At 57.5% G+C, this 15420-nt stretch overlaps 2 protein-coding genes across 3 annotated transcripts; one reads left to right on the top strand and one right to left on the bottom strand.

The window, feature by feature from the left end:
- Positions 1–233: 233 nt before the first annotated feature.
- On the top strand, positions 234–8130 carry RARRES2 (retinoic acid receptor responder 2). Its single transcript, XM_054991905.1, has 5 exons — positions 234–464; positions 2517–2618; positions 4768–4866; positions 6417–6563; positions 7957–8130. Exons 1-4 carry the CDS (start codon positions 300–302, stop codon positions 6528–6530), a joined length of 480 nt encoding a protein of 159 aa, XP_054847880.1. The 5' UTR covers positions 234–299; the 3' UTR covers positions 6531–6563; positions 7957–8130.
- A 364-nt stretch (positions 8131–8494) lies between these two features.
- On the bottom strand, positions 8495–12813 carry LRRC61 (leucine rich repeat containing 61). Of its 2 annotated transcripts, none has more exons than XM_054991904.1 (2): positions 12758–12813; positions 8495–11913 (listed from the first exon to the last, which is right to left on the bottom strand). In XM_054991904.1, exon 2 carries the CDS (start codon positions 11753–11755, stop codon positions 10961–10963), a length of 795 nt encoding a protein of 264 aa, XP_054847879.1. In that variant the 5' UTR covers positions 11756–11913; positions 12758–12813; the 3' UTR covers positions 8495–10960. The 2 variants fall into 2 exon arrangements, with proteins under 2 accessions (XP_054847879.1, XP_054847877.1); XM_054991902.1 differs by having other exon boundaries at positions 8495–12032; positions 12758–12785.
- Positions 12814–15420: the final 2607 nt, after the last annotated feature.

The following is a 15420-nucleotide window of genomic DNA, read 5'->3' as shown; positions in this document are numbered from 1 at the left end:
TGCCTCCCTGACATTTCTTCCCCACATGTGTAAATATAGAGTTTTTCCGTTAAACGGATTGTTATTCATTCCAGCATTTCTACCTCCCCCCCCCCAGACTGCCCTTTGCTCGCCCTTTCCCCGCCACCATTGGAGAGGGCAGAGGGCCGGGCGAGAGATGGGGCTGTGGTTGGGGCATCTCCCGGGGGAAGAAGTTAATGACTGACCAAGATCAGCAGCGGGGAGTTTGCCTGGGGCTGGCCGGGGGAGCGGACCCCAGGGCAGAGAGGAGGCGGCGGCGGAGGAGGAGGAGGAGGAGGATGAAGCCGCTGCTTGTGCTGTGCTGGGGCCTCCTGGCCTTGGCGGGCGTGAGCCCCTCGCCCCTGCCAAGCAGGGCTCTGGAGATGGTGCTGGATGACTTCCATAACAAGAGCCACGTGAAGTTCGTCTTTAAGAAGCAAACCATGACGGAGAGCATGGAAGAGGCGAGTGTGCCACACCGGGGGGTGGGGGGTGGGGGGGATGCCGTCTCAGGGCCTTCCGGAGGGAAGCGGCACGGACCAGGGAGGGAGGCCCTGAGGCCTGCCCGTCTGCCCCGCGGAGTCTGGAGCGAGTGGCGCAGCACTCCCGAACGGAAGCAGGGAGGGGCCGCAGACTGGCTGGCGGCGGGTCCGTTTCGAGTCTGCCCCCACCCCCACAGGGGTCAGCTGCCCGTCGATGCGCCCTGGGCGCCGGCCCCTCCTCGGAATGCTCCCCTTCCCCCGCCTCTGAATCCGGTGCCGGGACTCAGCTCCTTCCCGTCTCTTTGCTTGGAGTTCTGAGACCTGGTTTTGTTTTCTTCATGCCACCCTGGGCTTGACCCTCATAAGGCTTTCCTAATGCTGGCCCCACAGGTGCCAGCCACGCCCGACTAAGCCCTTGACAAAGCTGAGTTTCCTCTCTGGGAATCCTGTGCCCAGAAGCCTAAGGGCTTTCCCTCTCCATGGGGTCTGTAACTGCCTTAGTCCACACCAGCACCAGCCATGCAGCCCCGGGCTTGGGTTTCAGCATGAATCCAGGAGGCACAAGAACTCCCTTGTGGGACTGGGAGAACATCACACTGGAACTGGGCTGGGCCATGCAAAGTAGCTGTGTGGCACACCTCAGCGCCACCCCACACCTGGCACACGTAGCTGCTTTGCCATAAGATGCCGTGTGCGTGCAAAATACTAGGGGTGCCAGCTCTTGCCTCGGCCAGCACTGTGTGTCAGTCAAGCCCCCAGAACAAAAAATGGGCTGGTAAAGCCCTGGGGTGGTAGAATGGACTGTCAGAGAACACCCCCCCCCGCCCAATGATCACAGACATAATGACTCTGAAAAAAGGAGGTCAGTGAAGAGGGCACATGTGCCCAGTGTTTGTTTCTGATTTGCTTCTTTGTTCCTTGCACATTTTTTAGAACAAAGAGTACATTTAAAAATATGCCTCGTCCTGTGAAACAGTACCTCTGCTTGACAACTTCATTCCATGGCTTGAGTTACAGAATCTCTCCTGAAACAAACTTCAGTTTGCTTTGTATGCTCTTCTAAAGTGGCAGCCACAGGGCTAGACTGTTACAACAAAAACAGCCAAGAGTTTTGTGGCTCCTTAAGGAGTATCAGATTCACTGTGGCGGATGTTTTGGTGGAGCACAGCCCCGCCCCCCCCCCGAAGTGCTTTACGTGGCCAACTCATCCCAGCTCGGACTTCAGGGCTTCTCCCACACCCCACCCCTGACACTCTCCCACTCTCTTCTTCCACAGTAAATTTACATTGTTTTCTCCATTGGATTCCGTCTCCACTGGATTCAGGTTAATTCAGCTCGTTCCTAATCTGTCTCTCAAACCTAGCCCAAAATTCAGGAAGCCCTGAGACTAGAAAAGGTGGCAGAAGTGCCCCGCAGTCCTCTGCCCGTACCCAGGAAGGCCAGCTGCTAAGAGTTGGCAGTCGCTCCTCATGATTGTCAGAACAGCTGTGGTTTGACCCTTTATTTATTGGAATATTTATGTCCTTCCTTGCTGCAGAGATTCAGGGCCACTAACAAAATGCCAACAGACACAAATACCAATAAGTCTATCGCACATAAAATCAACAAAAACAGTACAGCAGGCTCCATGCAGTCTTTCCAATCCCTCCGCTTGAGGCACTGTCGAACTCCAGTAAAAGCCCTCCAGGAAGAAGACAGATGGACAGGTCTTCCTAGAAATGAGGAGCAAACATGCCCTCCGAACTGCAAACTATTTCACAAAATCTGTCCAATGGTGAAGAATGCCCAGGGGCGGACCGGTCTGGGAGAGGGCAGAGAGAACAGCCCTTGTAGCCGTTGCACCGATTCAGAATGAGAGAGGCCACCCTTTAGCAAGAAGGAACCCGAGGCATATAGGGCTTTGAAGAAGAGAAGGCCTCCCCCTGCACATTGCCCAGCGCCCCTCAGCACTGCTCTGCGGGGAACCCGTCCAGTCACGGCATGGCTGGGAGAGCCACCTTGCGGCATTAACTCTGCTTTGTTTGGTCCCACCAGCTCCCAATGGGGACCTTTGTCCACCTGGAAGTGGATCTCCTTCAGACGGTCTGCTGGAAAAGGCAGCGGGGGATGCAAAACTGCGGGGTCAAAGCAGGCGGGGTGAGCCAACACACACACCCTATCGAATTACTTTCGGGGCTGCGCTCTCGGTCACGGGTAGGGCCAGATGTTTTGTTAATGTGACCATCTCCTTTGTCCATGCAAGAGACCAAAGGCCCACCAGCATTTGAGGGAATCACCACCTAACGCTCTTGGGGGGGGGTGCCACTATGGGGGGCATCCCACCGGCGGGTGCCTTTGACTCAGAGTGGCGTTTTCCTTCGGTGCAAGGAGGGCCCTGCTGACTCAAGGGTCAGGGGGTGTTAATCTGATCCTGGTACATCCTGAAGTCGGGTCTCTTCCCAGTTCTCCGGCTTCAGGGATGTAGAGCAGGACTTCTTCAGGGTTTACCAGGACTGGAGTAACAGTCCCCTCTTGGCATCCTTCCTGACTGGTTGAAGGCCAAGCCTGACATGTCGAATGGGACCAATCAAGACAAAGCATCGCCACTTCTTAGCCTATTGCAGGGAAATCTTGTAGGACTTCTTCCGTACTCGCCAGAATTAGAGCTGCCAACCCTGGGATGGGAAATTCCTGGAGGTTTGAGGATGGATCCTTGAGGTTTGGGGAGGGGAGGAACTTCAGCAGAGTATAATGCCACGGAGTCCACCCCCCAAAACAGCCATTTCTGCCAGGGGAACTGACAGCTGTAATCTGGAGATTTTTTATAATTCCAGGAGATCTTCAGGCACCACCTGGAGGTTGGCAACCCTTAACAAAGGGCAGCTCCTTGCAGCAGGGCAAAATGTGTGCGTGGGATCCAGTTCCATGTTTCCTTACGGCGTCACGCACCAATCTTTTCCCTGGCTAGGAGCCATGTGTTGGGTATTTGGGGCGGTTCATCCCAGCCACTCAGCCCACCCAACACAGCTGTCAGGACAAGGGCCTGGGGAGAGGGGGGGGGGCTTCTTTCACTGAGCAGGCTCGCTGCAATGCGCGTGAGGGTATCCTGGGGAACGAGGTGGCCTTTGTTACCTGGGGCGTTTCCAGCGCTCTTTGTTGCGCATAGCAGCATCAAACCCAGTCTCCAAATGCCACTCTACGGAAGAGGCAGAACAGCTTGCGGCTGGCATCTGGGCCTTCGCTGGTTTTGAAAGGCTCTCAGTTGGGTGCCAGCTCTGCCAGTGTCACGGTGGTGGAAATAGGAAGGGCCAGCGTCCAAGCGGAGCCCTCCAAAGCAAGCCGAGCCCCCAGGGTGCCCTCTCTGCTGCTCCCACTGGCCCTCGGTCCTTGACATATCCAACACATTTTGGGATGCTGCAGCAGAGGGCTGGAGTTCTCAAGGAAATGATAAGCAGCATGAGAGATTGATGGAAAGCTCCCGTGGGCTGCATAGTGCCCCCTGGCCGTAATTTGCCAACTTCTGGGCTGTGTAACTGGCTTTAAGTCCTTTTAAAGTTTGCCAGTGTTCACATGGAACAAAAGCAGACAAGCGAGCTACTCCAGGGGCACCAAACTGGCACAAAGTACAAAGAGCCCTTTGGAGTATACAATGACCAAAATAATTACAAATTTATGTATTTAAAGTACTGAAGTGCTCAATGAAATAAATTCAAACATGCAAAATATCTCACTAGACATACACCAAAATGTCAACGGTGGTAAGAAGAATCATGGCGGCGTGAATTACTCATGAGGAGGCGCATCTACCATTGATGCCTACATTGTTGCGGCAAAACCTTTGCTCTGTCACGGACTGTTATGAATTGATTCAAAGCACTTTGCTGTATGCATTGTATGAAGCGACTCTGATTCTTCTTACCACCGTTAAGGTTCTTCATGGGTTAAGAGTGGGAAAACAGAGTTGTTTGAGAATTGACTGCATTGGTTGGATATGCTAGCCAACATGGGGCGGGGGGGGGGGGGTTGTTCATACTACCAGCCTGAAAAATGCAAAAATTTATCAAGGCACCTCTTGTGCAAGTGGCCATGTATGAAGCCTCCTTGAAGCCAGTCATGGTCTAGGTAGGCCAGAACTGTCTCTTCCCCGGGGCTCTTGGGCAGAAAAGGGCATCCCCTGCCATGCCGAGTGGGGCCTTTTGCCCGGCAGATGCCAGCGTCCCGAAGCAGGGCTTCCTGCCTGCAAAGCCAGGGCTCTCCTCTCTCTCTCTCTCACCCTGGGCCTCTCCCACTCTCTTTCTGTGCTCAGAGGAGGCAGAAGTGTCTGGCTTGCTTCAAATTTGACTCCAGTGGAAACGTGTTGGACCAGTCGGTGCGGTGCCTGTCTGAGCAGGTCCCCATCTTCCAGGTGGGCATTTCCCCTCCTTCCCTAGGCAAGGCCCACGCAACCAGCCCCCCCCCTTTGGACGCAGAGCCAGTGACACGTGGACGGGGGGCAGCTGGATCTCTTGGGGGGGGGGACTGTGTGAAGCTCCAAAGCCATTGCTGGGAGGGGGCCCCATTCAGCAGCCCCCTTGCCGAAGCCAATCAGGTCTGGCTGTGGTCAGTGCCTGGAGGGCAAACCAGGTGAGATTCCTAGTTTTGGAAAACACAATGTGGTTCTGTACATAGAATGGACGTGCCCTGTTGCCCCGGACTGGACATCAAGGTGTGTTGATACAGAATCACACTCACACACTGCCAGGGACACGTATCCCTGTCCCAAAGGGTAGAGTTACGTTTTGCTGCCAAGGGTGTGGAGCTTTCCCAGACCCATATGCAGAAGTCTGGCATGCACATGCAAGCTCTGGGGAAGATCTTCTGCGTTCACTCCACTGAAGCTGAAACGTAACAGCTCCAGCCTGGCTGAAAGGAAGTCACACCCTTGGAATGGAAAGCCAGCGTCACTGGAGGTGGGGCCTCTCTCCAATCCCAGGGCTGCTTTTGGGGGGGGGGGGGAGCTGCCACCTGACCACTCACCACCCATGCTCCTAGCCACATGAGCTGCCAGGGGAAGGAAGTGCAAGTGGTGCCCTGCAGACGCGCTCACAGCAACACATGCTGCTCAGCACTGTCAAAAAAGGGAAGAGAAGGATGTGCAATCCCTTGGAGGGATGGTGAGTCGGAAGGGGGACAGGGGCAGAGGGGCAGGCAGTGGGAGGGGGCACTTGGGCAGGTGGGCTGTGGGCCAGAGGGGTGTGACATGGGAGGCAGGGCAGAGCCCCAGCCGTCTCTCCCTGGGGCTACTGAAGCCTTGAAGCTGCCCCGCCCTTTCTTTTGTGGAGCCTTTCTGATTTTGGGCGGGGGGGGGCGGGGTGTGTGTACTGGTGAGCCTTCTGGGCTGCTTCAAGGGAACTGCACTCGGCTTGCTAATGCTCAACGGTCATTATGACAGGCCAACTCTAAGGCTGGGCCCCAGCAGGGCAAGTCCGCCTCCTCCTCCCCTAAGCCCCCCAGCAATGAAAGGGCACCCCTAACTGACCTCTCTTCGAAGCGAAGGATAAGGAGTGTTTGGATGACCAACCAGATCTTTCTGTCTAAAGGAAGTTTTTGTCTTTCCTTTTTTCCCCTCAAGGCTGTATTCATCTTGAGACTAGGAGCCCTGGGGTGGAAGAAGGAAGCGGGTTTCTAAGCGCACTATCCACCCTGAACCTTAAGAGCTGGTGGGCTACATACTTAGACAGGATTATTCAAGCAGAAGCCGGCATGGGCTTCCGCTTCCAAAGACCGGTTTGTTTTTAAGGGCCCTTTCTGTTTTCTCGTGGCTACCCCACTGGAACATCCGCCTATGCCCGAGTAGTCTTTGCCGGAGCAGACCTCAAGGGGCTCAAGTAACAGAGAGCTCCATGCCTCTTGTGCGCTCCCTTACTCCAGAGTACGAGCTCACCGCACCCACCTGCCCTTGTGGTTGCCCCGTAGGAGGTGAAGAGGCGGCAGGCGCAGGAGTGCGAGCAAGTCAAGCAGGCGGGCGAGGAACACTACCGGCCGGGCCTGTTTGCCTTTTCCAAAGGGCTCCCAGTCTCGCCGGAGTGAGGGGCTGCTCCCAGAAGGCGGCTGCATTTGCTGGTAAGAGCTCTACTGCAGAGTCAGAGTTCCTCAGGGGCGCGGGAGGGTCTTCTGGACCAGAGCCGGGTTGTTTCTTGGGGCTACCCATGGCTAGGGACCCTTGAGGGGGTGCACATTCGGTGTTGCAAAGGGAAAGCAGAGACAGTTGCCCAGTACATGGGTGGCATCAGTTCTAGGGGCTTCAGGGTATTTGTTGGGCATTGAGAGAAGTCTGTAATAATGGAGCTTTCTCCCCAAGCTGTGCCCCCCCCCCCCACTCACATGGTGAGCAACCAGGATAGCCCCCTTTGAGCTTCTCATCCATGCGCTAAGTCATAACTGCTGGGGAGGTCAATCTCAGTGGGTGCCCTGAGCTCTGGGATTCCCTTCTTTGAAACTAGGCAAGGACTCTTCATGACACGGCATAAGGCATTTTTATTCCACCAGGATTTTGGTAGTCAAGCACAGGACGACTGTTGCAACAAATGGACTGACTGTTCCCTGTAAAAATGAGGAGGGGGGACTTGAGAGCCCCCTCTTGTGCTCAGCATTGAGAGTCTTACTCCCCACCCCAGGACCACACAGATTTCCACTCAGGGCTAAGCTAGAAGTGACGAGTTACACTTGAATGGCAAGTGAACAGACTCACACGTATTCCTGTTCACTTACACTCCACTCGATTACTACGTGACTGAGTGGAGTGCAAGTGAACAGGGAGGAATACAAGTGAGTAGTGATCGAGTGGCATGCAAGTGGAGCGCACGTGAACAGGGAGGAATACATGTGAGTCCGTTCACTTGCCATTCAAGTGTAGCTCGTCACTTCTAGCTCGGCCCTCAGCCAAGCTGCAAAGGGCTCAGAGGGGAGCAGAGTGGGTTGCGGGAGGTCTCAGCACAAGCCTCTCATACAAGGGCGGGCCTGGGTGTTTCAAGGAGAGGAAACGGCTCCAGGAGCCCAAAGCCCCCCCCCTACCTTGGGGACAGCTCTTGAGGACAGGGAAGCAGAAAAGGGTCCACAGGCATTAAATGTCAGGGAGGCCCTCTTAGGCACAGCCTGTCTGGAGGCTAGGAGAGCACTTTGGCAGAGGGACCCACTATAGGTCGCGGAACTACCCACTTGGAGTTTTCCCAACAGGAGGTTTGCCAGTCTAGCAGCTCATCCGCTGGGGGGGCTTTGGGTGTGGCAGGGGTAGCTTGGTGGGCCCAGGAAGGCTCCTGTGACACGCTCCATCCCCTCCACCTCCCACCGTGTGACACTCTGTTCATCTCCCTTCCTGGGCACAGGCTGCTTTGGTCTGACCTCTCTCTGGGCGTGACCATGTGGGAAAGCCAACAGAAACAAGGCCAGTTAGCTAGTCCAAACCTCCCCAGAACCCTCATTTCTCCCTTCCTCTCCTCCTCCCCACACGGAACAGGCTCTCGGTGACTACCAACCAAAGCAGCCAGCAGCCCAGCAGGGCAGCCCGGACCTGGTGGGCTCAGCAGCAGGACGACCGAACCATCGGCCCCGGAAGAGTCTGCAGTTTCTTCTGGCCAGCCTTTGATCTCTATTGACTCCCGCAATAAAGATGCCAGCGGAGGCCCCTATTCATGATGCTGGGTGATTTCGGCCAGGGACGGGCGTCTGGAGAAGGCCTATCTACCTGTCTTCCCACACAGGCTGTTTGATTCCTGGCGGCAGCCGGCTGTCGCACTGGGGCCCTGCGTTGCGGGCCTTCTGGACTGGCTGGCTGCTCGGCACCAAAAGCCCAGGGGCCCCTGCCTCGGGATGGGGATGGCACTTGGGAGAATGGATGATAGCCGCTGCCTGTGCTTGGGGAGGGCTGAGCCAGCCCACTGGCTGGGTCGATGGGCTTTACGCTTTAGCAGACACATCAGATCTTTTCCAGCCCCACCCAGCACATGGAGACAGCAGTGAAGAGGAGGCAATAAAGAGGCAACAGCCATGAAAAATGAAATCAGGGCACAGGATCCGGGCCATCCATCCTTTATTGGGCTGGAGTTCGCGTCACTCGACATTCCATAAGAGGTGATAGGAAGATCAGGTGTCTTGGGGGCAAAGCAGACGGAGTGGTGGCCTCGCGTCTGCCACAGGGACACCCCTCCAATTTTAAAGTGCTTTAAAAAGTGCTACAAGGGGCCAATCCTGGTCAGGCCCGCAGCACGGTGGGCAGAGACCCAGTTCCTCTGCCCCCCCCCACCTTTGCAAGTGCCAAAATGCCACACCGCCTGCAGCCATTTCAGCACTTGAAAAGGCGGAGGAGACGGATGGGACACAAGCACCCTTCATCCTGCTGCCCAGCCACAGGCCCTCGCAGCATTTTGAAATGACTTCACAAGGGCAGCAGGACCCACGGCAGACCCGAGGAGGCCCTCCCCTCTCGCTGAGACCTCTCCTGTTCAGCATTCTGAGAACTCTTTCATCTGAAGACATGGCGGTGGGGGTGGTGGAGGGGGGAGTTAGGCAAAACAGGACTGTGTGATTTGTTCGAACTGCCAAACCTCCCCTCCGGGCAAGATCTTAGCAGCCGTGTGTGAGAGGTGAGCAGGACTTCCAGTGATGGAAAGGGGGAGTATCCTCATTGCCCCATCCACGTAACTGGGAGAAGCAGAATAAATTGTGGAGGACATGCAGATGTGCTACGCTGGGGCCTTGGCTGTGTCTTGGGGAGGAACTGTCCACGCCATCCTGGCATGGATCCGGGAGAGAGGACGAGGGGCCCGGGTGGGTAAAGCGGTGCCCACAGGCACTGCAGGACAGAGGGCTCAGCTAGCCACAGCGAGGAATCTGGCTCACGCCTGACTCCAGGCAATGCCAGGGCCTGCTCAACAGTGCCACTTCTGCCCTGCCTGGGAGGCAGAAGGGCCAGGGAGCCCAGGCCCACAGCTGAAAAGCATCCCATTTATTTCACATGAAAGATCACACAGCAGGACTAGGGTGTTTCAACAGGGTGTGCAGCATTCCCCCCCCCCCCCAGCTCCCAGACTGTCCAGACCCAAAGCACCGCCAGGCCCCCACAAACCTCTCAGGGCAACCTCACCCGCCCTCATCCCTCCTGTGGCCCCTCGAGGGCACTCCTGCCGCTCCTTCCACGATCCTGCCCTGCATCCCCCATCCAGAGCAGCTCCTCCATTTACGCTGCTGTGCTCCGGTCACGGCCCCTGAGCCCAGAGGCCCAGGCAGAACACCCACTCTTGACTCCAAAGGGTACCAGGCAACTGGGAGATGGGGGACTTCAGCCCAAGGATCCTCACAGAGGTGGTGGGAGCTTGGAGCCAGACACCGCGGGGGGCCCCGGGGAGAAGGGGGCGTCTCCGCACAGGCACTGGGTCTGGCTGGCTCACGGTATGATGGGTTGTCAAGCCGGCTGGCTTTTGTTACTGCAGAATGACAGGGCAGGTGTGAGGTGAGCTTTGGTTTGCTCGCCTGGTGCTCTGATGTGCAGCCGCAAGGGAAAGTCCATGAGAGCCCTCTTGTCAGTTCAGCCCCTTGGTGGAGAGCAGTCAGGCAGGGCAGAGGCCACCAAGGAGGGGGTATCTCCAGAACCACCTGGCCAGCATTCCAGGGCAGGGTAGCACGGATGGGGCTGGTGGGTGGACTCGCCCTCAAGGCCCTTCGGACTGGTTCCCGACCGTTACTTTGCAATCCGGGCTCCAGTTCACAAAACTGTTTGTATGCGGCTGTACTAGGTGGCGGCCATGAGTGGTGAAGGAGACTAGAGTGCATGTGTGGAGTGCAGAACAGTCAACCACTCGGCCAGGATTGTGGACTCCACACGTGGCAAAGAATCGGAGAGGCTGCTCTGCGAACCCTGAACTGCTTGGATTTGCCGTATGAGAAAAGGGCTGAGAGAAATCATCCCAGATGACGGAGTCTGATGGGGGGGGGGCTCATGAGGAAGCGCGCTACGCCCCCGGCCCTTGGGGCCAGGCAGATCCCCAGGAGCTGAGAGGGGAACCCAGTGGTGATCCTTGCCCAGTGCCCTGGACCCAAGACCAGTCACATCTGCATTGCAAATGCCAGCGCCTTTCAACGTCCTTCGGGTGCTCCAGCTTCCCTCCCAAAGAGCCCGGGGAATGCTACTTTCATTCGTGCTTTCGTTAGTTCTGCTTGGGATTCTTAGCTGCTTAGCTCCGATTCCAGAGATTCAAACCAGTGCGCAGGGGAGGGAAGGCGTGGCCATTAAAACTGCTTAAAACCAGTTCGTGCCGTAGTTTGAAAGCCATCCAGGCGAAGGGACCTGAACTGGGGAGGGGAGGAAGCGACAGATGGGAGTCCAGAAGGAAGGGGAGTTGGAGCTTCGAGGCCCCTCACGCAGAGCCAGAGTTGGGCCCACCAGAGGCCCATGAAACCCACTGGGCCTGGCTCGCCAACACTGAGGGAACGCTCTTGGGGCCTGGGCCGGGGCCTGGGCCTGCTCAAAAGACGTAGGAGCTTGAGTCAAAGTGGGCGTTCAGGGCCTGTTCTGCCTGGGAAATGGCGTCATCTGCTCGCTTGCTCAGTTCTCGGCACTCCTGGAGAACCTCATTGAACTGCTTGTAGGCTTCTTCCACGATGGAGCTCCTCCGAGTGGGGCGAAGGTCCCAGTACCCCTCTGCCACCCAAGGTTTGGCCAAGCCCGTGAGCTCTGTGATGCCCACCCCACTGTTGCTGGGGAAGCGCTTGAGGGAGCAGTCAAGATCCTTGCATAGTTGGTACAGCTCGCTGCCACGCCCCAAGACTCTCTCGCCGTCGATCACTTTGACGCCAGGAAACATCTCTGCCATGGCAACACGGTAGCCGAGGGAGGCGCAGATGGGGTTGCTGGGGCACCCTGCAGAGCTGCTGAGGCGCAGGTTCTCCAAGCGCCGCAGTCCCGTCAGGCTCTGTAGGTGCTGCAGGCTGCTCAACAGGTTGCCGGCCGCGTTGAGGCTTTGCAGGTTTTCACAGCCGCCGAGTGGCTCCAAGGTGGTGATGCGATTGAAGGAGATGTTGAGGACAGCCAAAGCCTTCAGGGAAGACAGAGGGCCCAGGTGGGTGATGGCGTTGCTCGACAGGTCCAGCCACTCCAGGCTCGAGCACTCCCCGAGGCAGCCGAGGTCCGAGAGGCCCAGCCCTCGCAGCTTCAGCAGCAAGATAGACTCCAGGTCAAACTCGCCCGTCTTGGCTTTCAGCAGCTGTGAAGTAATCCTCGCCGTCTCCGCCTGATCCCCCTTCTCTGCCCGGGCCTCCATTTGGGGCAAGGAATCCTGCACTGCCCTTTGTGAAAAGGTCTGCACTGGCTCAGCCCTGCACAGCCCAGCTCATGCCAGGGCCACCATCCCGGGCGCTGGCCTCAGCCGCTCCACATGGTGAGTGCGAAGAGGAAAGCAGGGACAAACCGTCAGAAGTCCTAGAAGAGAGGAGGAGGAGGAGGCTGGATCAGGGCCCTGCCGAACATGGACAACTCCGAGCATCGCAGGCATGGAGTGAGCGCCTTCTTTGGTTGGTGGGGGGAGCCCTGCCACGCTTCTGACATGGAGGGAAAGAGCAAAGCGCAAGTTAGTAAGAGTCAGGGGAAAAGGGTGGGATGCATTGAAATCCGGTGGAAAGATCCCTTTACCACATTAAAGGAAACCTCCTTTAATGCTATAGAAAACCCCTGCACTGAAGGCCAGGGCTTTGCCCGTAAAGGGGCAGAGGAATAAAACATCCCCGGTGCCGATTTGCATACAGCCACTCAGTCAGAGGTATGCCTCTGGGCAGTGGCAGGCACCTCAGAGCCTGCGCAGCCTTCACCGGCGCGTCCTTGCCAAGGGGGCCCTGCCAGGCAGCTCCGCCGCTCCCGCTCCCGCTCCCGCGTGCCTGGCTCCGGCGGGAAGGCGGGCCTTTCCCCACCCCCCTGGCTTGAGCCCCTTCCGAGGGAGACGCGGCCGCCCGGGGGGTGCGCGGGGGTTCCGCCGCATCATCAAGCAAAGGCGCCACAGAGCCCCGGTGGCGCACTGGGGTCCAGGCAACCCGGGGCCCAGTCCCCCAGCCCGGCCGACCTCACAGGGTTGTGGTGGGGATCCAATGCAGCAGGCGAGGGGAGCGCGGCACGCCAAGAAAGCGGGGTGTGCGCGGGGAGGGGGGGGCAAATGGAGGAAATACTCCGCGCGCCCCCCACCCACGCACACCGCGGGGCTCCCGCCCTCCCGCGCAGGGCCAGCTCCTGGGGGTCCCGTCTCCCCGCCGCCCCCCGTCCCCGTCCCCCTCACCCTGCGGCGCCCGGGCCGCCTCCTCTCCGCCCTCCGCGCCCAGCAGCCCCGGCCCGTTGCCACAGCGACGCGCTCCGCCCGCCTCCGCGGACGCGGCGGGCTGGGCGCCTTGCCGGGGGCCGGGCGGGGGCGGGGCTGGCGGGGGCGCCCTCGGCTCGCGCCGCCTCCCGTTTCCGCGCGGGGGTGTCGGTGCCAGGGGGCCCCCCCCCCGCGCCCGCTGCCTTCGGGGGGAGGGGGGACGCGGGCTGGCGGCGCCGGCGGGAGGCGCAGGGCGCGGGCTGGGCGCTGGGCTGGGGCCCCTCGCGGCCGCCCTCCGGCGCCTGCCCGCCCCAGCGAGCGCGACCCTCGGCAGCTCCTCCCCCGGAGCCTCGCCGGTGCCGCTGGGCTGGCGCCGGGCTCGGGGGCGCTGCCGCTGGCTCTCCGGCCCGCTTGCCCGCTGGCAGGGGCCGGGCGGCGGGGCAGGCCGCGCTGCGCAAGGCACGCCGAGCGCTGCCGGGCTGGACCGCGCCGGTCGCCCCTCGGCCACGGCGGAGATCCCGGCGGGGCGGGCGCCTGAACGCCCCGGGCCCTTAACTGCAGAAGGAGGAGACCTGCTCGTTTGCGACGCGGTGGCGGGGGAAACACGATCCAGAGCAGGGTTTGGTATTACCAGCGCCGGAGGGAGGGGCGAGTGCTCGTTCCGGCACATTAGTCGCTGCTAAACCTGGACCCGGGTCTGATGTCCTAAGGCAGGGCCAGTAACCCCGCACAGGTCACAGCCCGGCGTCTTCTTCAGAACCGGCCCGGGCCCTTGGAAACGAAGGGAAGCCCTGCAGGCTCCAGAAAATGCAGGGGGCTGTCTCGGGAGCCGGCTGGCCCAGGCTGCTGTCCCTTGGGCCCGCCAGCGATGTGGCTCTCAACCGCCTGCTGCCTGCTTGCTTCTGCTCAACTGCTCGCAAGTGAATGATTTTTGCAAGACACACAAACCATACAAGGCTGCCCTGGAATTCCCTGGAGAATGAAGGTCAGCCCTTACCCGTCACCCCTGCTTGGTGTGTTCATTCAACACGCGTACATCAGTCCACACGTGCAGTCTAGACCCTGGCATTGGCATAGAAATTAGGGCTCTATCGGGGATGTGATTAAAATCTTCAAACCGAGTCACTAGCATGAAAGCAGCATAAGGGTGGCACAAAAGGAAAGACTTCTTTACTCACCGAGTGATTATGAGAGCGAGTCTGCTCAGAATCCGGATTAAGTCTCAGTCAGGTTTACTCCCAGGCAAGTGACCCCAGGATAGCCTTGTGAGAGGTAAAGTAGTAGAGTCCAGTAGCACCTTTAAGACTAGCCAACTTTATTGTAGCATAAGCTTTCAAGAACCACAGCTCTCTTCGTCAGATGCATCATAACCTGCAGGACTGTCTCTCCCCATACGTACCCTGGAGAGCATTAAGACTGGCAAATAAGAATCTACTGGGGGCCCTTGGCCCCAGGGAGGCCCGGCTGGCATTTTCAGTCCTGGCCCCAACCTGGTGGAACTCTCTGTCGGAGGACACCCAGGCCTGCCAAGATCTTGTATCCTTTCAGCGGGCCTGTAATTTAAATTTAACTATGTTTATATTCCGCCCTCCCGGCTTTCGCAGGCTCAGGGCGGACAACAAAATACAAACATCGCCCACCATTAAAACATTTAAAAGCATTAAAGCATTAAAACAGAGATGTTCCACCAGGCGTACGGTTGAGGCCAGTCTTGGATCGCTTAGGCGCCTTCTGACTGGTCTCCCGCCAGGGGGGCAAAGAAATCATCTGCCCCCTATAAGCGCAGTCACCAGATTATTATAAACGGTGCCCCCACCCCATTCCTTCTGCTCTGTTTACAAAATGATTGGGGAACTGGGGAGGGGGAGGGGGGGCGCCATCCAAAATGCTTTGCATGTATTTACGGTTGTTTTTGAGTTTTTAACCTTTTTTTATGTTTTAATGCTGACTGAACGTTTTTATTGTAACCCACCCTGAGCCCGTTCACAGGGAGGGTGGGCTATAAATTGAAATAAATAAATCCGAAGGTTGGGCTTCTCCCATTCTTGCGTACGCCAGTGAGCGAGCCATGACTGTACTATATGCGGAGTATGAACTGCTTTAATTTGCTTTCTTTGTAACTGCTCTGAAGAAGGGGAAACTGGAAACGGGACCTCTTGCTAGCTAACCCGTTGCGGTTACAATTTGGATGTTTCTACTACAGTTTATGCATTGAATTTTCATTGACCAGTGATTCTGGCGACATACACGTGTAATTCTGTAAGAAGTGTACTGGTTTGTGGATGTATTTTTGTATAGGCTTTTCTGCCTGACTACAATTGTATCGGCTCTGTGGACATTGGGCATTGGTTTGAATGTTCCCCCCCCCTTTCGAGGTGAGGGTGTGATATACATTATACCACGGTTGTTTAAGCAGGTTTTGCTTCATTGCCCACTTAGAGTTCATTTTGTGCACTAAGTAAAATTTTGTATTTTTGCATAGAACTGTGTCAAGCATTTTCAGTAAAATAATAGTTAGTAGGTGACGGTTATATTGTTTGTTTGGGTGTCTTCCCCATCGGCAGCTCGGGCTGGTGTGTTTCGGTACTGGAATAAAGGGAAAATCCACAATGGACTTCAGATAAGGTAAACTCAATGCCAGTACA

The sequence above is a fragment of the Eublepharis macularius genome, chromosome 11 (genome assembly GCF_028583425.1).
Source record: "Eublepharis macularius isolate TG4126 chromosome 11, MPM_Emac_v1.0, whole genome shotgun sequence".
Lineage (NCBI taxonomy): Eukaryota > Metazoa > Chordata > Lepidosauria > Squamata > Eublepharidae > Eublepharis > Eublepharis macularius.
Note: the sequence above shows the minus strand (reverse complement) of the source record. Positions and strands in the feature narration are given on the sequence as shown.

What these genes read in the sequence shown, in the direction of transcription:
- RARRES2 (XM_054991905.1), top strand. Translation starts at nt 300, where the DNA reads ATGAAGCCGCTGCTTGTGCTGTGCTGGGGCCTCCTGGCCTTGGCGGGC. An exon ending in TGACGGAGAGCATGGAAGAG is followed by an intron (nt 465 to 2,516) that starts GCGAGTGTGCCA and finishes TGGTCCCACCAG; the next exon opens with CTCCCAATGGGGACCTTTGT. An exon ending in AGCAGGTCCCCATCTTCCAG is followed by an intron (nt 4,867 to 6,416) that starts GTGGGCATTTCC and finishes GTTGCCCCGTAG; the next exon opens with GAGGTGAAGAGGCGGCAGGC.
- LRRC61 (XM_054991904.1), bottom strand. Translation starts at nt 11,755, where the DNA reads ATGGAGGCCCGGGCAGAGAAGGGGGATCAGGCGGAGACGGCGAGGATT.